The following is a 22,071-nucleotide window of genomic DNA, read 5'->3' on the forward strand; positions in this document are numbered from 1 at the left end:
CAAGGATCTATGAACTAGGAGCCTGGGCTTGGACCCCGAACCAGAGACTGGACAAGGACCCAGAACCTGGGTCTTGCCTCGGGCTCGGACCCCAGAACCAGGCAAGGACATGACATGGCTATGGGACTGGACGAGGCTGGAGGCTGGCATCTTGAGGCTGGAGGCTGGGGTCTTGAGGCTGGAGGCTGCAGGCTGTAGTCTTGGGTCTTGAGGCTTGAAGCTGGGGTCTTGGAATGGGAGGCTGATAACTTGGAGGCTGGAGCTTGGAGACAGAATGGGAACTGTACATCAATGGAACTTATCCTTCAAAAAGCCGGGACTCATCTTTAACATGACACTAACATGAGACTGGACAGTACACAAACATAGAGCTGGGACTTATGCTTAGCCAAGCCAGGACTCAACTTTATCTCCACACCAAGGTGGGACAGGTCCATCCATCAGGTAACGGCAGAACGGCCGGACTTACCCAACAGAGGCAAAGACAAGAAAAGACAGGTACCCCCACAAGGCAATGGCAGAATTGCCTGACTTACCCCACGGAGGCGAGGACAAGACAGAACCCCTGCAGGGCAATGGCAGAACAACCTGACTTACCCCACAGAGGCGAAGACAAGAAGAGACAAACACCGAAGAATGACAGACAGTTCCATCTCTGCATCGGGGTTTCTCCGAGTTGCAGTGATGGCCAGCAACCTTGGCTGGCTACGGAAACAGCTGGATGTCATTATCCTACACTGTAACACAACAGCAGTTTCCGATACCAATTCTCATAAGGAATTTGGTACTTGTGTCAGAGAAGTTATTCATTGTGATCTGCAACTCACCTGATCAGTCAGAGATTCATAATTCAAGTGTACATCAAAACATATAGTGAAATGTGTTGTTTACGTAATGCCTGAGAGTGGGTTGGGAGCAGTCCACCAGTGTCACCACACATTCTGGTGCCAACACGCCCACAATGCTTGATAGAACAACACAGAACACAACACAACACACACAACACAACACAACACAGATACAACCATTGTTGGTAGAATCTCAAATGGAGACGAGAGGGTGTACAGGAACAAGATATATCAGCTAGTTGAGTGGTGTCACAGCAACAACCTTGCACTCAATGCCAGCAAGACGAAAAAGCTGATTGTGGACTTCAGGAAGGGTAAGACAAGGAAACATGAACCAGTCCTCATAGAGGGATCAGAAGTGGAGAGAGTGACCAATTTCAAGTTCCTGGATGTCAAGATCGCTGAGGATCTAACCTGCTCCCAGCATTTCGATGTAGCTATAAAGAAGACAAGAGAGTGGCTATATTTCAATAGGAGTTTGAAGAGATTTGGTTCGTCAACTAAAACTCTTGAAAACTTCTATAAATGTACTGTGCAGAGCATTTTACAGGCTGTATCACTGTCTGGAATGGGGGGGGGGGCGGTGGGAAAGGGCTACTGCCTAAGACTGAAAGAAGCTACAGAAAGTTGTAAAATTAGTCAGCTCTATCTTGCCATCTTGGGTACTACCTTCTGTAGTTCTCACGACATTTTCAAGGAGCGGTGCCTCAGAAAGACAACATCCATTATTAAGGACCCTCATCACCCAAGACATGCCTTCTTCTCATTGTTGCTGTTGGGAAGGGGGTACAGAAGCCGAAAGGTAAACACTCAGCGACTCAGGAACAGCTTCTTCCCCTTTGCCATACAATTCCTAAATAGACATTGAACCCATGAACACTATCTCACTTTTTAAAATATATATTAATTCTATTTTTGTACTATTTTAATCTATTTAATATATATATACATATTTACTGCAATTGGTTTACTTGTTTATTTTTTTCTATATTATCATGTATTGCATTGAACCACTGCTGCTAAATCAACAAATTTCATGACATATGCAGGTTATAATAAACCTGATTCTGATTCTTACAACAAGCAACAAAACAAACCCCGTTTCTCCTTCCCACCAGAGATTTCTTCCAGAGATGGTGCAGCTACCTTTGTCACCTCTGTGGTTTACAGGAAGTCCTTGCATCTTTGACCTTCTGGTGTATTTCACTTTCTTCCCAACATTTGAATTAGAATTACATGGATATTGTACATGTGCTTGCTTTCCCCCATATCTTGAGAAACTCCAGTGATATCTGATCATTCATCTGAATTCTAAAATAATAATGACTGTTCCCTTCCATAAAGTATAAAATATTAGATACTAGAAATCAGAAATATTATCAGAGAGTGCAGAAAGTACAAGCTGTTTCTGGGACTGGAGGGTTTGAGTGATGAAGACAGACTGAGCGTCTCTTTTACTCCATGGTCACTGAGCAGAGAAGTACAAAACTAAAGGGTGTGGGTTTAGGATGAGAAGGGAAGGATTTGTAGGGGACTTGAGAGGTAGGGTTTCCATGAAGATTGTGCTCAGTACATGGAACAAGCTGTCAGAGGAAGAGGTAGAAATAGGAACAATTATGTTTAAAAGACATTTGGACAGATTCATGGAAAGGTTCAGATGGATAGTGGCCAAATGAAGGCAAATGGGACTGCTGTATAATTCTATTTCTCTAAACATATCAACTCTATTTCTCCCAATAGATGTAGCCCACTCCAGTAGTTACCGTTTATAGCTTCCCATGAGTGTTTTATAAAGCAAATAAAATATTTTCTAGTGTTTTATTCAGATGGCAATTATTCAAATTTCCCAGAGGTACTTCAATGCAATGCAAATATGAATGAACTTTAACCAAACTAAAGAATACTCTAACCTCTCTAAACCCTACTGATAAAAGTGAAATGTCAAAATTTAAACTGAAGATTGAATGTTTCTGATTTTTTAAAATCATGTAATTTGATCAATTAATTTTCAATGAAATACACATCTGTGTTCATATTTACAATAAAATATTAGTATGTATTATTTTCCAGCTGGTGGTACACTCACTCACTAGCAGCATTACAGCAATTCCCGTGGCTGACAAGGGAAATTAGGGATAGTATCAATTCCAAAGAAGAAACATACAAATTAGCCAGAAAAAGTGGCACACCTGAGAACGGGAGAAATTCAGAGTCCAGCAGCGGAGGACAAAGGGCTTAATTAGGAAAGGCAAAAAAGACTATGAGAGAAAGCTGGCAGGGAACATAAAAACTGATTGTAAAAGCTTTTATAGATATGTGAAAAGAAAAAGATTGGTTAAGACAAATGTAGGTCCCTTACAGTCAGAAACAGGTAAATTGATCATGGGGAACAAGGACATGGCAGACCAATTGAATAGCTACTTTGGTTCTGTCTTCACTAAGGAGGACATAAATAATCTTCCAGAAATAGTAGGGGATCGAGGGTCTAGTGAGATGGAGGAACTGAGGGAAATACATGTTAGTAGGGAAGTGGTGTTAGGTAAATTAAAGCGATTAAAGGCAGATAAATCCCCAGGACCAGATGGTCTGCATCCCAGAGTGCTTAAGGAAGTAGCCCAAGAAATAGTGGATGCATTAGTGATAATTTTTCAAAACTCTTTAGATTCTGGATTAGTTCCTGAGGATTGGAGGGTGGCTAATGTAACCCCGATTTTTAAAAAAGGAGGGAGAGAGTAACCGGGGAATTATAGACCGGTTAGCCTGACATCGGTGGTGGGCAAAATGCTAAAGTCAGTTATCACAGATGTGATAACAGCACATTTGGAAAGCAGTGAAATCATCGGACAAAGTCAACATGGATTTGTAAAAGGAAAATCATGTCTGACGAATCTCATAGAATTTTTTGAGGATGTAACTAGTAGAGTAGATAGGGGAGAACCAGTGGATGTGGTATATTTGGATTTTCAAAAGGCTTTTGCCAAGGTCCCACACAGGAGATTAGTGTGCAAACTTAAAGCACATGGTATTGATGTGGATAGAGAATTGGTTGGCAGACAGGAAGCAAAGAGTGGGAATAAATGGGACCTTTTCAGAATGGCAGGCAGTGACTAGTGGGGTACTGCAAGGCTCAGTGCTAGGACCCCAGTTGTTTACAATATATATCAATGATTTAGATGAGGGAATTAAATGCAGCATCTCCAAGTTTGCGGATGACATGAAGCTGTGCAGCAGTGTTAGCTGTGAGGAGGATGATAAGAGGATGCAGGGTGACTTGGATAGATTAGGTGAGTGGGCAAATTCATGGCAGATGCAATTTAATGTGGATAAATGTGAGGTTATCCACTTTGGTGGCAAAAACAGGAAAACAGATTATTATCTGAATGGTGGCCGATTAGGAAAAGGGGAGGTGCAACGAGACCTGGGTGTCATTATACACCAGTCATTGAAAGTGGGCATGCAGGTACAGCAGGCGGTGAAAAAGGCGAATGGTATGCTGGCATTCATAACAAGAGGATTCGAGTACAGGAGCAGGGACGTTCTACCGCAGTTGTACAAAGCCTTGGTGAGACCACACCTGGAGTATTGTGTGCAGTTTTGGTCCCCTAATCTGAGGAAAGACATCCTTGCCATAAAGGGAGTACAAAGAATGTTCACCAGATTGATTCCTGGGATGGCAGGACTTTCATATGAAGAAAGACTGGATCAACTAGGCTTATACTCGCTGGAATTTAGAAGATTGAGGAGGGATCTTATTGAAACGTATAAAATCCTAAAGGGATTGGACAGGCTAGATGCAGGAAGATTGTTCCCGATGTTGGGGAAGTCGAGAACGAGGGGTCACAGTTTAAGGATAAAGGGGAAGCCTTTTAGGACCGAGATGAGGAAAAACTTCTTCACACAGAGAGTGGTGAATCTGTGGAATTCTCTGCCACAGGAAACAGTTGAGGCCAGTTCATTGGCTATATCTAAGAAGGAATTAGATATGGCCCTTATGGCTAAAGGGATCGGGGGGGGGGGTATGGAGAGAAGTCAGGTACAGGGTTCTGAGTTGGATGATCAGCCATGATCGTACTGAATGGCGGTGCAGGCTCGAAGGGCTGAATGGCCTACTCCTGCGCCTATTTTCTATGTTTCTATGTTTAATTCCAGTGGTGGGAGTGTGTTGTTACAGTGTGGTACAAGAGCAGTCTTATTCATCCATTTCAAAATGGAATTATATAATGGAAAGTTGAAAGAAGACATGCATATATCTAAATACAAGCACTTGCAAAAACTACTGATGATTTAGCGTATGTGTTGTTTTTTAACAATGGGTGCATTTGCCCCTTGTAGAAGAACATCAAGTCTAGTAGCTTACAATGATTTAGTTGAAGCCCACTTATTATCTGTTTATTATTGATGTTAAACCAACCTTTATATCTTAATGTATTTCTTTACCTATGCAATCCCTCAGCTGGTTTCCATCCCCGTTCACTAATTACATGTTAGACTGAGGTGGCTAATTAAAAGATATGATTCAGGCATTATCAGACTGATAGCTGACACACGGTAACTGACAAATGAGGGGCTTCAATAACACTGGCTACTAGTTTGTTAGTGTTGGAGAACCTTTCACGGAATTAAAAGCTATAAATTGAAAATACAGCAGGACCACTGTGGTTTAGCAAGAGGAGGGCACTTTGAATTAGTAGCAAAGAGATAAAAGCCTGGATTTGAGAGAACTGTAGAGGATATCGTTTTGTGAAACCAGAGATTTTATATTAAATTTTCTCAGAGTATTCTCATTGGCATTTTTCAACAAAGATTTTAAAATTCTGCTCTAATTTTTATCCAAAAATAAGCCCAAATTAAACGCACAGATTCAGTATGGTGGTACTTTTCTCCCAGGACTGAAGTGAACTAATTCCTTAAAAATGGCAAACCCAATCATCGCGATGCATTCTTTAGTCTAACTAAGGTGTGTTGGAAGAGGGCAAGTAATTTACTTCTTTTCGTCCTGGGTAGCAATTGTAATACTTAAATGGCACTTGTCTGCCTTAAATGTTAGAAGTCTTGAGAATTTATCAGTTGCTCACTAGTGTGGCCATGGGTCTGGAAATTCTACTGCGAACAGTTGGAGAGAGCTTCTAAATCCAGAAGTAGCTGTTTCCTTGCCACTGTTGAAGGCCAGGAGGTCCGCGAGTGCTTTACATGGATTATCTCAGATAAAATACAGACATGCAGATGGATGATTCTGCCCAAATTTTCTTTAGTGATACCGATAGGATGGTTAACGCAACGGCCTCTCGGGGGCCAACCAAAAGCGCTTGCTTTTCTCTGTATAATGTGTTTTGTTACGATCCAAAGACAATTCTACTGCAAGATCATCGGAGTAGCTGGAGTGGTGTCGGCAGCGGAACCAGCCGAGGTGTCGAAGGAGCCAGCTGGGATATTGGGAAAGGAGAAAGGAGACAGGAGCAGCCCTCCGGGATGTCGGAGGAGCTGACTCGCTACTCAGAAGCATTGTAGTTGGTGCAGTACAACCGTGGGAGATCGTCTCAGACATTTCACTTGCGGCCACAAGACTCTGTTGTACCGCGATAATGTACTGTATGTTGACGCAGGTCTGTTACCCTCGTCTGGCGGAGGGTCGGACGACATGGGAACTATCTATCCTCAGCAGCGAGGACCAGACCTCAAACCTCTGTCTTGCCTACCGCTGCAGAGCCGGTGAAACCGCGTCTGCGCTCGGCTGGGTGCTGCCCTCCCGTGTTCGAGCGGTGGAATGACAGGCTGGATTGCGTGCGTACACTATTGGGAGTCTGACCCTCGATTGCCGGACATCGTCGCGCAGGGTCTTGGTCTATATATATGTTTTTTTTCCCCGAGTGAATATGCTTCTTTTTCACCTTCCTGAATCATGTTACTTGCTAATTTGAAGTTTGCTTGTCATTTTGAATGTTTTGCACCTTGGCCCCAGAGGAACACTATCTCTTTCAGCTGTATCTATACAGTTTGAATAATAATTAAACTTGATTTGATTTGATACTCTGGTTAGTTTCCATACAATTCTGTGTAACTTTACTAGCTATTGTATTATATATTCAATGTTTATTCTCTTAGTACATAAGTGCCTATCCAAAAAAGTAAGCACTTGTATATTTACTGGCAGTATATTGCTATCTTAAAGACACAGTGTAATAATGTTTTGTCTTTGTAACAGTTAGAGGATGATATCATAGCAACACCCAACTATTTACAAACAATTCTGAATTTTGCTCATCATCAGCCTTCTGATGAATGGATGATCTTGGAGTTTTCCCAGCTTGGATTTATTGGTAAGCATGTTTATAATTAGCTCTTCTATTTTGCAAAATAAGTTTTCAGTAAGGAAAAATTGACACAATGCACTTGGCCTCAAATAACCATATACTACAGAGTTGATTGTAATCTCAATTTAGATTTCCAGTCTGTCTGTGGCAACCTACAGCCCTCCTCTGCTTAGCAACTAACATTATACTTCTGTCCTAAAAAGACTAACAAATTACTTTCTCCTCCCTTTGCAGAATAGAGTTCTAAAGACTCATGACTCATGGCCTTACTATAAATTCCCCTACAATAGGGGTTAATAGCAATACCGTGCAAATACTGACAAGTGGTTCGTGCAAAGTTGGGAACATTTTGGGAAATTCTCAAAGGCCTGTTCTGTTATTAATTGCAATAAGAAATACCTTTCACCTCCCATTCAGCCTTTGTCTATTCTGTTCTAAAAGCCTGTTAGATACCCTCCCACAGAGTAAAACTGCTCACATCATTTACAGTGAAATATGGGCAATCACTTACTGTAACATAATGTTTCTCCATTAAGTAGAAAGCTGAGGCACTTAACTGGAGTTGAAATTTGTCTGGATGCATTGTTACAGGAACAGCAGAGTATCAGACACAACCTCTGAAATTCAGTACCACTGAGAAGCCTTACAATGAGCATTTAAGCATCTGACTGAGAACCTGTAATTTTTCAGCATGTTCTGCCCTTCTTCAAAATAAGCTTAAACAACAGAAGCCCGTCTTTTGGTTAAGGAACTACTTGAACTTGGAATTTAAGATATTAATCCTGATACTATGTAAATATTTCTGCATCATCCTGCCTTCCCAACTTTTTATCTTGCACTATCATCCATTTTGCCATTAAATTACTCCTGTTTTTGTCATTTCCCTTTGTTCTTTTCTCACTTATCTTCCTCGTCATCTTCAAAAATATTTTAATTTTTTCCCTGTAAAAATGTGATGGAAGGTTACTGACTTGAAACAATAAATGTTATGTAATCGTGTTAAGGACCTTCTTATGCCTGTTACTAAGATCATTTGTAGCTCTTTGGCTGCCTCCAACTTTGGGGTTAATGAAATCGGTACAAAGACTGTGAGAATGGCTGAGAGGATCATGGGGATCTACCGTCCATCGAGGACATTTGTCAGGAGCACTGTATTATTAACGATCCCACCCATCCATCCAGCATCCTCTTTAACTTTCTACCATCAGGCAGGAGACTCCAATTCATAAAAACAAATACGATCAGGACGGGAAACAGTTACTTCCCTCAGGCCATGGGCTTCAGAACTCCTGCCACATTGCATTCAAAGTATCTCTGGGCAATCTGTTCTGAACCTGACAATATTTAATGTATGCACTTTACTTGGCTTATTTATGTGTAATCCACCAGTAATTTTATCCTTACTTTCCTAAATTACTGTGTGTTATATGTGTTATGTGTACACCCTAGTTCAGAGAGACATCTCCTTTGATGGTATATATATATATACATAGTTACAATAAACTTGACTTGATGACTTGCTGGAAATACACAGCAAGTCAGGCAGTGTCTTTGAAGATAGAAAAAGTCAATCAGAAGACAAAGGAGGAAAGTTAAATCCTAGCCAGTGATTGCTGAATTCTCAGTCCCACCTCTTTCAATGACAGGAATTGAACAAACAAAACACCACCATAAAGCAGAGAATGCTGGGAAAACTCAGCGAGGTGATCTGTAGAGGAAGAAATAATTTTAGTTTCAGGACAGTAACATTATATCAGAAAAAAGTCAAAAGTAAAATATTTTTAGAGAACGATATAAAGGATAAAGGGGAAGGCTGAAGAAAGGAATAATATAATGCCAAAGTGAACAAGGCAAAAGTTGGGAAGACAAGGGGAAATGGATTAAAAGGCCAGATCATGCAGAAATGTAGACAGAAATAGCAGCATTATTATCTTAACTCCATGTTCAATTAGGTACCTAATCAAGGTTCTGTTGTTAAAGCCTATTTTGAAGTAGAAGGGTAGAATTGCTGAAAAATTGAAGAGTGCTATATTCATAGGGACCTGGATGTTCTTCATCAAAGTTAAAATGCATGTATGAACATTGGTCTATATTGCTATAAACCATAAATAATAGAATAGATACACCTGGCTGCAATCATACAGGGCCTGACTATTGTATCCACCTGTTATCTCTCTGCTAAAGGAAAGATGAACAAGTTCAGATCGATCTCTTGAGACAACAGTTTGACTTATAAGGGGAGGTTAAGCATATGAAGGGCTTGAATGAGCAGAACAGTTTCAAAAGTAAAGGATTGGCCACTCAGGACAAAGTTGGGAAGAATTTATTTTTGTTCCCCTGGGACTAGTTTATGGAATTGAGGGATTAGTGCACAAAAGTGGCTTCTGTTTCTTAGATTCTAATGGTTCACTCAATGGTGTGGAAGGCAGAGGAAAATTGGGAAAGAGAATGAATGTGATAGCGAACCAGCCTTGGAATTTACGTATGGATTGGAAGTGTCTCGGGAAACTGACATTAAGAGGCTACATTGTGAGCTACAAATCCTATTTAATGGCACATTGAAAGTAGCACACAAATACATGGAAGTGGGAAGAAGATGAGAAGCTGTGGAAAGGAGACTTGGGATTGATGGAGTGGACCATAGTGTCCTGACAGAACAATCCTTTTAAAAACCTGTTAATGGGGTAGAGGAGAAGTGGTGTACAAGATCATCTTACTTCTAGGATTCAAAGATTCCTTTATTATCAAAGTATACAACTCTGAAATTCTTCTTCTCTGGATAGCCATGAAACCAAGAAAGATAAGAAAGGCAGGACGATCATTAACCGCACCCGAAGTCCCCCTCCTTGCACAAAAAAACCACAAAAACACAACAAGTACATCAACTCCCAATCCCTCCTCCCGCATTAAAAAATGAACAAAATGGAACTGACACATCAACCCCCAAGTCCCCCTCCACGCACAAAGAAAACAAGAAAGATGGGGCAAAAAACACAGAATATAAAAAAATTATAAGACTTAAATAAAGTCTATAGTCCAAGTCCTTATTCAAAACACAGAAAATCTGGGTAACATTCTCTGGGCACAGTGGCAGGCTCGTCCCTCTCTGTTAGCATAGCAGAGTGATTGTCAGCGATTAAAAGGCAGGCAGTTGGCACTCACCTTCCGCATTCACCTCGATCTCCCTCATCGTTTCAGTCGGTGAATAATAGAAGCTTTAATTGGTGAAATGAAGTCGAACATCAGCTCACACCCCATCCCACAGCCTGCCCATCATGAGGTTCACGTATGCTGCCTCTGCCTCCGGGAATCTTCATGGAGGCTACTGAGTGCAGGAACACACAAACGATCTCCAAACAGCAAATCACAGGCTCCAGCAGTTCCAGAATCACATCCAAAATGAAGAACAAAATTAAAAGACGTAAAAGAAGTGAAATATATGGTTTCACAATCTATCCAGAAGATGTCAGCCAAAGGAACATTGTATGCAAGTGCCATCTTGACTTGCCCTTTCACAGAATTTCATCACCTAATAAAAAGATCAAAGTGCTGACAGTAGAATTCCTGGGTTCGTGCCCATGATTTTCCCACTATGTACTCCCATTAGGAATGATCCCATGTCTGGACCACGCATTCAACAACAGTTCAACATTGTTTAATACAAACTATTTCTCAATGTCTACTCAGTTCATCTAGTTAATACTATAAAAATTCAATTAAGTTCAAAGTACATATATGTCACCATATACAACCCTGAGATTCATTTTCTTGTGGGCATACTCAATAAATCCATAATAGAGTAATAATCATAAAAGAATCAATGAAAAACCTCACCAACGTGGGCATTTACGAGAGTGCAAAAGACACAAACTATGCAAATACAAAAAGAAAGAAATAATCGTTTTTTAAGCAGTCCCTTGGGATTGAGGACGGCTTGCTTCCTCACTAGACTGTATGTAATATCTTGTAACGGAGGGGACATAATAGGGTGAGCTTTTGGTCCAATAGCAAGGAGGTCCAAGATAACTGGAGACAGGATTCTACCAGTACACTATATGCATACAAAATGGCAAGGTGCACTCTAACCACATGCAAACAGTGCGTGCCAACCCCTCCCCACCCCACATGCACAATCGGGAAAACAGACATATTCTTGCCAATAGCCCCTTCTTCATCCTCATAGCCCTAACTTCCTCCTTCCTTCAGTTTTCTCCTATTCCTCTGCTGGAATTCTTCATCCTGCTACTCCCTTCCTCTAAACAATTTCTCTCCTTCACTCAAGCATTTTCCTGATCCACTCCCCAACAGCCCCACAGCATTAATTCACTTGTACTCCTTACTATATTGTGCATCTTTTTTGTCTGTGTTCTTCTATATAGTTATAACAAGCTTGAGAAGCAGTGTTCCATTTTCTGAAAGGTACATTGCAACTTTCTGGACTCAGTATTGAATTCCACAGCTTTAGATAACTCACTTTCTCTGTCCATCTCATAACTAGTCACTTCTGCTGTAAATCTTCTGTCTGTATTGGTATTGATATTTGCCATTTCTTTTATCTACCCACTAGCACAGCTTGACTTGCTGGGATGTCATACAGCCTACATTTTGAAACATTAGCTCATTTTTCCTTGCACTGTGACCCTCTAACTGCTTTTATTTCATAGATTTTGTTCATTCTCTCCCTCTCTCTCTCTTTCTCTCTCTCTCTAATTGTTACCATTAACCCATTGAGTACATGACCTCGGCAACTTATCCCCACAGCAATCTTGCCTTCAGTCTTTCTCCCTACAACCTACAACAAATTTGTTTTCCTCCTCCTGAACTGACAGAAGGTGCTTAACCTGAGATATTGACTCAGTTTCTTTTTTCACAGATGTTGCCTAATCTGCAATGTTTCCAACATTTCTAGTTTTGGATTTCCAGCATCTGCATTCAGCAATATATATAAAGACATGGATGTGTTGATCAGCCTTTTTTGAAAAATATATATACTTTTGGAAATTATCTCTGAAAATGAGTTGAACATTAACAGGAAAAGTAGTTTGTCTGGCACTCTGGAATGGGAATTTATTTCAAGGCTACAGAACTTGTATAGTCTCCAATGGCTTTTTGGTGGAAGGACTTGGAGTAGCAGCGAGCTGGAGTCATTCATGAAGTTATTGTTGCCAGGAATAATAGGGAGCAGCTGCTCTTGTCTGGAATACTTCATTTTCCCAGTTAAGGAAGAGAGGAGGTGAATATGAAAGACACAAAAGAGTTTCTTGGGAGTTACAACGAAAAGAAGAGGGAAAGATGCAAATCTATGTTTTATGCAAGGGTGTTTGCTTTCTCAAGTGAACTGAATATGTCAGTCAGAATTAATGCTAATTGGCCTATCAAATTACTCAGTGCTTTAATTAAGGTTATAATCTCTCACATAAGATCTCACAGAGTTATTGATTTTCTTTTGCTTTGTTGGGTATTTGAATTTGGTTGGGAGAGTTAAAAAACATAGTTTGATGTAAATCTCTGATTGTTTAAAAGCTACCATTGTATTTTTCAGTAGATGTAAGGTGAGAGAGAAATCCCCTTATGAAACTTTTATTGCATTATAGTGACAGTTTAGTAATAGGACTCTTATTAACTCTGTGTATTGAATAATTTTGTTTTTCTATTTGTCATTGTCTTGAAAGAAAATGGTAACTGCTGATAATATTAGAAAGCCTAGCATTATTTTGCAGGCTCTGGATATATAGTACAAAAAGATTCTATTGTATTTCAAAACTTGGATTAGAATTTGGTTTGCAAAATATCTATCAGGTTTCATACATTTATACAGCCTCAATAGAATTGTAGTCTTTAAAGAGCTCCTCATTGATACCAATCTAAAGAAATGAATGCTGATATCTGAGCTAATTATAATGAGATATTTTAGACTGTTCTTGTTAAACAAGATACTGATTTTAGGGTCTTGGTGATATTTGTAACTCTTTTGTATTTGAATATCAAGTCGGTTTTTTAGTTAGTCTGGAAGTTTATAAATTCATCACTGCCAGTAGTATGAATAAACAAATGAAGGGGATTACAACTTTTAAATGTAATATTTTTGTAAAAATAAGTGTGGTTATTCATCAATTATTTTAAACATATGGTTGAGATTTTCTATATGAGATACTTGCTGTTCTTTATATTTGGTAATGCATCTACATCCTCATTATTCAACATGTCATTAAATATCAGATCACCAAAGTTTTAATTTGACCAGCTCTTGTAATTTGGATATTTGTGCTGCAGGATCATTTTACAATTATTTGTTTCACAATTCCCAATTCCCAATAGTCTAATTTAGAAGTGTTCTAATTCATAATACAATCAAAGCAGTGAGCTTTTAGAAGCTAAATTTGCAAACAAAAGAAATGTTTCCTAAATCTACTCCTCAGCTTTTTTTTCCAGTCTTGCCAAAGGGCTTCGGCCTGAAACGTCGACTGTGCTTTTTTTCATAGATGCTGCCTGGCCTGCTGAGTTCCTGTAGCATTTTATGTATGTTGTTCGGATTTCCAGCATCTGCAGATTCTCTCTTGTTTGTGAAATGTTTCCTATGTTACTTTAAAATGAGTTTACTTTATAGTTATAAAATTACTTAATTTTTAGTCATGACTAAGATTATACCTCAGCTATTAAGGGCAAAATCTCCCCATAATAACTGCAGAGTCAAATTAAAGCATTCTCCCTTTTGCTTTTTTTGATTTAGGAAAATTGTTCAAGTCTCCTGACCTGCCCTTAATCATAGAATTCATTCTCATGTTCTACAAGGACAAGCCTATAGACTGGTTACTTGACCACATATTGTGGGTGAAAGTTTGCAATCCTGAGAAAGATGAAGTAAGTTTATTTATCTTTTACTGTTAGTAGTAGTCACAAAAACAATGAAATAACTCTGCTGCTGTTTCTATTTAATTTAATCTCATTTTAAATATTAGAAACAAAGGGAATCCTGGTTGGTTTTTGAGGAGTTTGAGATTAATGAAGGTAACTAATTATTATGTTGTTATAATTAATCTACAACCAGTTGGAGAGAGCTGAATTATTTGGGTAAGAAATTGATTTAAGTATAGAAACAATATGTCTAAGTGCTTGAATAATGTTCATTTCTAGTGCTGGCGTGTGTTAGCACTAGAAATGAACATTATTCAAGCATTTAGACAATCCTGCCTTCTGGTACGCTGCTCATTTACAGTAGTTATCTTGTCTTCAGTTGGTTAGAACTTGTACATAATCACCTTTCCACCTTGCCTTTTACCCATCCTTCATTAATGCAGCCCACATTATTCTTCTTAGGCACTGGTATTTGTTGCCTTTTTGAAGCAAGTGAGAACTCCCATCTGTAGCAGTGAGAAGTTGAAAATGTCCTTAAGTACTCCCGCTAGTTTGTTGGCACAGGTTTTCAGAACCTTACCAGGTACTCCATCAGGACCTTCTGCCTTGTGAGGGTTCACTCTCTTTAAAGACAGTCTAACATTGGCCACTGAGATGGAGATCACAAAGGTCATCAGGTGCAGTAGGGATCTTCACAGCTGTAGTTGTGTTCTCCCTTTCAAAGCGCGTATAGAAGGCATTGAGTTCATCTGGTCGTGAAGCTTCGTTGCCATTCATACTATTGGGTTTCGCTTTGTAGGAAGTAATGTCTTGCAGAATCTGCCAGAGTTGCTATGCATATGATGTCGTCTCCAACCTTGTTCAAAATTGTCTCTTCGCCCTTGAAATAGCCCTCCTCAAATCATACCTGGTTTTCTGGTACAGGCCTGGGTTGACAGACTTGAATGCCACAGACCTAGCCTTCAACAGATGACGTACCTCCTGGTTCATTCGCGGCTTTTGTTTTGGGATGGTTCAGCAAGTCTTTATAGGCACACACTCATCTACACAGGTTTTAATGAAGCCGGTAACAACTGCAGCATACTCATCCAGGTTCGAAGATGAATCCCTGAATACAGCCCAGTCCACTGATTCAAAGCAGTCCTGTAGGCACTCCTGTGTTTCCCTTCTCCATACTTTCTTGGTCCACACTACTGGTGCTGCAGTCTTCAGTCTCTGCCTATACTGAGGGAGTAGAAGTACAGCTAGGTGATCAGACTTCCCAAAGTGAGGGTGTGGAATAGCACGTTAGGCATTCTTGATGGTGGTGTAGCAATAGTCCAGTGTGTTGTTTCCTCTGGTGTTGCAAGTGATCTATTGATGGCAATTGCTTCATGATTTTTTTCAGACGGGTCTGGTTAAAATTCCCCAAAACGATGGTGAAGGCATTAGGGTGTGCTGTTTCATGCATGTTGATCCCATTACTCAGATCATCTAAAGTCTGCTTGACATTGGCCTGAGGTGGAATGTAAACTGCTACCAAAATGACCCCAGAGAACTCCCGTGGTAGGTAAAAAGGACAGCATTTTACTGCTAGATATTCCAGGTCTGGTGAGCAGAACTGGGACAGCACTGATATATTTGTGCACCAAGAAGAGTTGATCATGAGCCATACTCCTCCACCTCTGCTTTTGAGAGACTCTATAGATCTATCCTGATGGTGTATAGTAAACCGTTGATCTGAATCGCTGCATCCGATACAGAAGGAGTTAACCAGGATTCCGTGAAACAAAGGACACACGCAGTCTTAATGTCCCTCTGATTCAGCATCCTAGCTCTGAAATCATCGATTTTATTCACCAGAGACTGCGTGTTCACCGGCAAGATAGGTGGTACAGGGAGTTTAAAACACCATTTCCTTAAACACACTTGCAATGCTGATCTACGCCCACACTTCCTCCAAGATGTCCTCCGTGGGCACTTCCAACCACAATCGGTGTTGTTTCCATCAGTTTAACCAATAGCTTAATAGGAATTTTATGCATATTGAGTTGTCCTGGATTATTAATAGTCATTATATCTAGAAACAATTTTACATGTGCCTGCATTTACTTTTAACAGTTTTATCTTTTAGTTTTTATTAATATTAGTAACAGAATAAAAATGCATTAGTAACAGAACAGGATAAACAGCAGGCAAATCGAATAAAATATTGTTCAATTTTATTCACGCAATTTTGAAATACAGTACAAATGTAAGCTTGGAATTTTTGACAAAAATGTAAATACTGTACAGTATATCCAAAGTAATTAGCCAATCATTAAAAGACAGCTGGAGCTCTCACTTCTGGAGAGTATCCCCTTTTGCTTTTTTAAGTAATATTTCTTTTTCTCTCACAGTGAAGTGTAATTATTCAACAAGCGCACTTTAAGAATAGGTACTAATAGTTAATATTTTGCTACTCAGGTACTAATCATCTTGCTGTTCCTAGTGCTACATGTTTAAATTGCAAGAATATGTGGGCACGCGGACATGTTAAAATCACACAGTCTAAGATTAAGGTGGCACGTACCACCTATCTGCCATCTGGCCCAATGTTCTAAATTCTCCTAAAAGAACCAGTCTGCTCTGTATTATGGAGGCCCTAATGCCTAACTACACCTAATCTGTGATGTGATATGCCATCCTGTTGTTCTGTTTCGTTTTTAAATCTAGAGTTGTGAACGATTAAAAAAAGGATAGTTTCCAATTGACAAGTGTTAATTCTGTATCTATGTGCCAGGAAATCTTAACTATTGAAGATATCACAGATAAATCAGATGTCTTTAAAATTTGCTTGACAAAGCAGTTGTAGGAATTTCTTGCTGGCAATACAGTGCGACACCAGAAAAATTGTGAGAGCTTTCTTTATACAAACCTATTGCATTACATCTGACTCCCAGGTTGAAGGAGTTTCAGTTAAAGTAATGTAATGGTCAAAAACCATTGTCCCAGAGTCCTCAGTTTTCTATATTTTTACATTAACCAATTATGTGAGAAGTTGAAAGGTATTTTCCTTTATTATGTGTCTTATTATCCCTCAGTTAAAGGAATCTTGATACACCATAATATGGTTTTGCTTCACTAGAGGTACTGATTTTCATACGATGTGTAATCCATTAGGACTTAATGCACTCATCTTTCGGATGTAAGGCTGTGGTGATTTTATTGTGATAGCAGTGAAGTGATTAGGGATTTAAGAATAAGTGGTAGGCTTTATGGAGCAAGCCTTCTAATGGTTTTCTCAATTGCTTAGTGCTCAGATCATCTTCAAAAATTATATGAATGTAGCTGTGATATGAGAACGTGATTGATGAGTATTAGGTAGCAGACATGGCCATCAGCTTTTTGCTAGGTGGGGGGGGGGGGCGGGGGGCTACATTATCCAGAGAAGAATTGTGTTTCATACCCTAGTGGATGATATGATCAATCAACATTTTAAAAAATGAACATTGATAGTTCTTTTATGAGTTAACTGTGTTTTGAAGACATTAACCACAGAATATGTTACCATTTTAATTTTGCCAGTTCCCACTAGATTAATAAGAATCATATTAATATTTTAGTTAATCTGCTAAATGATTTGCCAGCATTTCTAAAATTGAATACTGATATATTATGGAATGCTAACCATTAGGTTATCTCATTACAGAACAAAATTATACCAAAAACAAGAGAATAAAATATAATTACATAGAAGTAGTTGCCTTGTGCTTTGAGTATATTAAGAATATGATCCCTGGGTCATTAAGAAGTGATTTGATCTTGTTTCATTAAAGGCAGCCAATTCCTTTGAAAGTATTCATAGATTTGAGGGCAGATAGAAAAAAGCCAACCCCAGATGCAAACGACTGTAAAAGCTGGTAGAACCCTTGTGTTCTAGAATGCACTCTTTGGACAATTATCTCAATTGTGAAAAGTTTGAAACAGTGGAGTACATAGATCCTTATAATGCCAGGGATAGTACATGAAGTAATCAAAAGAATAATGCAATTAGATCTGTACATCCAGAAGGCCACAATTTGTGTGTCACGTGCCAGTGAGACTAGGAATAGGATGATTTGGCAGTTGAATGCATGGCTGAGGAATTAGTGCAGGGGCAAGATTTCAGATTTCTTCTAGGGAAGGTGTGACCTGTACAAAAAGGATGGGTTACACCTGATCCCAAGGAGGACAATATCCATAAGAATAGGTTTGCTAGAGCTGTTGAGGAGGATTTAAACTAATTTGGCAGGGGGATGGAAATCAGTGTGATAGGGCTGAAGATTGAGCAGTTGGTGTACAACTACAGGCAGTGAGTAGTGAGGATATGAGGAAGGACAGGCAGATGAGTCAGAGCAAAGTTGCAGTCAGTGGGATAGTTAAAGTGTAACAGGGAGAAAAAAATCAAACTGAGTGATGAACACAGGACTGAAGGTGTTAAACTTGAATGCACGTAGTATAGGGAATAAGGTCTTGTGGTGTGGTTAGATATGGAGTTTATTCCTTCATGGATCTGCTTCAAGAAGGTCGATTGATATCTTTTGAGAAATTAGTAACTAAATATTCTCTCTCGCACTCACATTTCTTGCAATATCTTCAGGTCACACATTTCTTACAAGAATATTTAAGTAATTTTCCATATATTCAAGATTCTGACCTGTTAGACATTATTTTCAAAATGAATCCTTTAGTGAAAGGTTTTATTGGGAAAATTTATAATTTACTATTACAACAGTATAATTATCCTTTACTTAAGATTAAGCACAATTGGGAAAGAGAGCTTAACATGACCTTGATAACAGAGGATTGGTTGCGAATTTTGAAGTTGGTTAACTCTTCTTCAATTTGTGCCAGTCACTCTCTAATTCAATTTAAAATTGTACATTGTTACTATTTGACAAAGGAGAGACTGTCTAAAATATTTCCTAATGTTGACAGTCAGTATGATAGATGTAAAACTGAGAGGGCTACATTGACACATATGTTTTGGTCATGTTCTGTATTGAAACAGTTTTGGAAATCTATTTTCTCTACAATTTCTAAAGCTTTAAAAATTAATTTACAACCTAATAAATTGACAGCTTTGTTCGGTATAATTCATGGTATTTCTATATCAGACCAACATGTAATTGCATTTGTTACATTATTGGCCAGAAGGGCTATTTTACTAAAATGGAAAGATGCCTCTGCTGCCACTTTGATACAATGGTTCTCTCAGGTGATGTTATGTCTTAGTTTGGAGAAAATTAGAAGTCGAACTTTTGATCCTCGATTTGACTTTGAGAAAAGGTGGGGTTCTTTTGCCCGCTACTATTATTTGATTTGGGTTAATTAAGGTGGTCCCCTTCTGATTCCTGTGTAATTGGTTTTGGTTGGCAGATTGATGTTTTTCTTTTATGGGAGCTTGTATGGCGTATAGCTCTGGGGTTGTAACAGGGTTGCTCCCAATGGTTTTTTTTCCTCTTTTTTTTTCGGTTAGTAGGGTTTTTTTTTTGTTTTAGTTAGTAGGGGTTCTTTTTTCCTTCTTTCTTTTTTCCAAAATAACAATAGTTTTAACATTTTGTTTTTTCTTATTATTATTGGTATACTTTTTTTTTGTTGATTTTTTATTTTTGTAATTTATTTTTTTATTGAGTTTCATCATCAAACATTTCCATAAGATGTATTTCAGATACTGTACATATATATCATATAATCATATTTGTCACAAACCTCCACATAATATTTATCTGAGGAATACGCTTATAGAAAGAAGAGGAAAGAAAGAACAATCGAAAGAAGAAAACTATGTACAGAGTAGGGAGTGACTTTTTTTTTTACAACATATTCATTGATTGTGAGAATAAAATCAGGCCTATGGGGTGTTATGTAGTTAAACCATTTTTCCAGCATGAATAAAATTGTTCCAACTTATGATTAACAGATGTTGTTACCTTCTCCATTTTGTAAGTGTCCATTGTAATTACCATCCATACATTTAAAGTTGGGCTCTCCTGTGATAACCATTTCCTGGTAAGGGTCTTTTTACCAGCCAACAGCAGTACATTCATTAAATATTTATATTTAGCTCTTTTCAACCATTCTTGAGGTATATACCCAAAATATATAGTCTTACTCTCTAAGTGTATTTATCTGTTAGTATTTCATTGAAATTTGCAGAATATAACTTAATCGATCTACTCCCTGAACAAATAAGAACCAAGAAAAGTGAATAATAAAAATAAAGATAACAAAGGTGTGGTTCCAAGGCTGGGGTCTCTAGATGACCCTGGGTTGGGCTAGAAGAAAAGTCTAGCCGTGGGGGATAGTCCCTGCTACCTGTGGGTTGAGGGCGCCTGCTGCAGTACCTATAAAAGTAAGTAAAAAAAACTATGTCCATTACACAGAAATGATTTCCCTGTGTATTCCTCCCATGTATATATTCTCATTTAGGTGAGGAAAAAGGAATGAATGAATGAATTTTTTGAAAATTGAGTAATATAAATCCACATAATAACACGTATTTCTCAAGTTAGGTACATCACCGTCTAATTTTGCTTCCATTTAGTTTATCAGCACTTTTAAAGTTAGCCAAACCTTATGGCTCTTCTGGAGGAGGTGAGGGCCGCCCCCAGAGAACTGACAGTCTCTTCCTAAAATCCTTCTCTCATCCTGTTCCCATCCCCTGCTTTCTAGGTTCTCTTACTATTTCCCAAGCAGCTCGGGACAACTGCTCAGCCAGAGTTTCCCTTGGTTTGACCACGCTAATGGACATTCCTCTGCTGTTCATGTCTGTAGTCACCTCCTCCACCATCGGGTACAGTCACATCCCTTCTTGGTAAAATACGCTCAGTTTAGCAGGGTACGGGGTTTGAAATTTAATCTTTTCTTGCTTTAACATTCATTTCACTTCAAAATATTCCTTCCGTTTCTGTAGGACCGCCAGGGTGTAATCATGATCGAAGTATATTAACTTCCCATTCCAAAACACCCTCTTCTTACCCCAGGCCCTTCGTAGAATCTCCGCTGTGCTCTTGAATCGAAGGAATCTAAGTACTATTGAACGCGGTTTATCTTCTCTGTCTCCGGGAGGCCGCTGGACAGCCGAACGATGCACCCTTTCAATTTCAATCTCTGTAGTCTGAGGTATCTCCAGTGCTTCCTATAGCAGCTTGTCTACAAAGTCCATCATCGACAATCCCTCTGCTCCTTCAGGAACATTATAAATCCCGATATTTTTCCGTCGTGATCTTCCCTCCCGGTCGAGCAATTTACTTTCCTGTTGATTTAATATTTTTAACGTCTTACTTAGTATCTGTTCCACGTTTTCCACACGATCTTCCACCTTCTCAATTCGGGTCTCTGCCACCACTATTTTCTGATTGACGTTGGCAAGCTCTGACTTTATATCATTGAGTTGCTGCTTTATGTCTTCCCTTATCTCTTCCAGAATCCTTATCATATTCGCTGCTTCGCCTGCATGAGGCCCAGCGTCAGCCTCGCCACCACGTGCACGTGTAAGAGAGCCGCGCACTGTACCTCTCTCTTCCATAGGCTCCACAGTGGTGCTTTTTTTATCTCCATTCTTTCTCCCTATTCTTGCCCCCCTTATCAATTCAGGTATTTTCAAAAGACCTTATATTTGATGAATTAACGGGGCAAAATATGTGATTTTCCGGAGGAGCTGTTGATTTAAGCTGCCATTCTGAACAATGATGTCACTGGAACCCCTTTTTTGTTGATTTTCAATAGTAATTAATAAAAAGATTTAAAAATAAATAAGATATGGGTAATTATGGTGTTGTGGGTATCTCTGAATCATGGCTAAAGGAAGATCATAGTTGGGAGCTTAACATCCAAGGATACACATTGTATCGAAAGGACAGGCAAGTAGGCCAAAGGGGTGGGGTGGCTCTGCTGGTAAAAAAAATGAAATTCAATCCTAAGAAAGAGGTGACAAAGGATCAAAAGATGTAGAATTCTTGTGATTCAAGTTAAGGAACTGCAAGGGTAAAAAAAACACTGATGGAAGTTATGTTCAGGCCTCCAAAGAGTAGCCACGATGTGAGATACAAATT

At 39.1% G+C, this 22,071-nt stretch overlaps 1 protein-coding gene across 1 annotated transcript in view; it reads left to right on the top strand.

Annotated features, from left to right (window-relative positions):
- The window catches only part of LOC134345637 (alpha-1,3-mannosyl-glycoprotein 4-beta-N-acetylglucosaminyltransferase B-like), a 175,030-nt gene that overhangs the window by 124,772 nt on the left and 28,187 nt on the right, over positions 1–22,071 (top strand). Inside the window, exons 8-9 of the mRNA XM_063046630.1 lie at positions 7,051–7,165; positions 13,890–14,020. Coding sequence (XP_062902700.1) covers positions 7,051–7,165; positions 13,890–14,020 — 246 coding nt within the window. The remainder of the gene's footprint in view (positions 1–7,050; positions 7,166–13,889; positions 14,021–22,071) is intronic.

Source organism: Mobula hypostoma, chromosome 4 (genome assembly GCF_963921235.1).
Source record: "Mobula hypostoma chromosome 4, sMobHyp1.1, whole genome shotgun sequence".
Taxonomy (NCBI): domain Eukaryota; kingdom Metazoa; phylum Chordata; class Chondrichthyes; order Myliobatiformes; family Myliobatidae; genus Mobula; species Mobula hypostoma.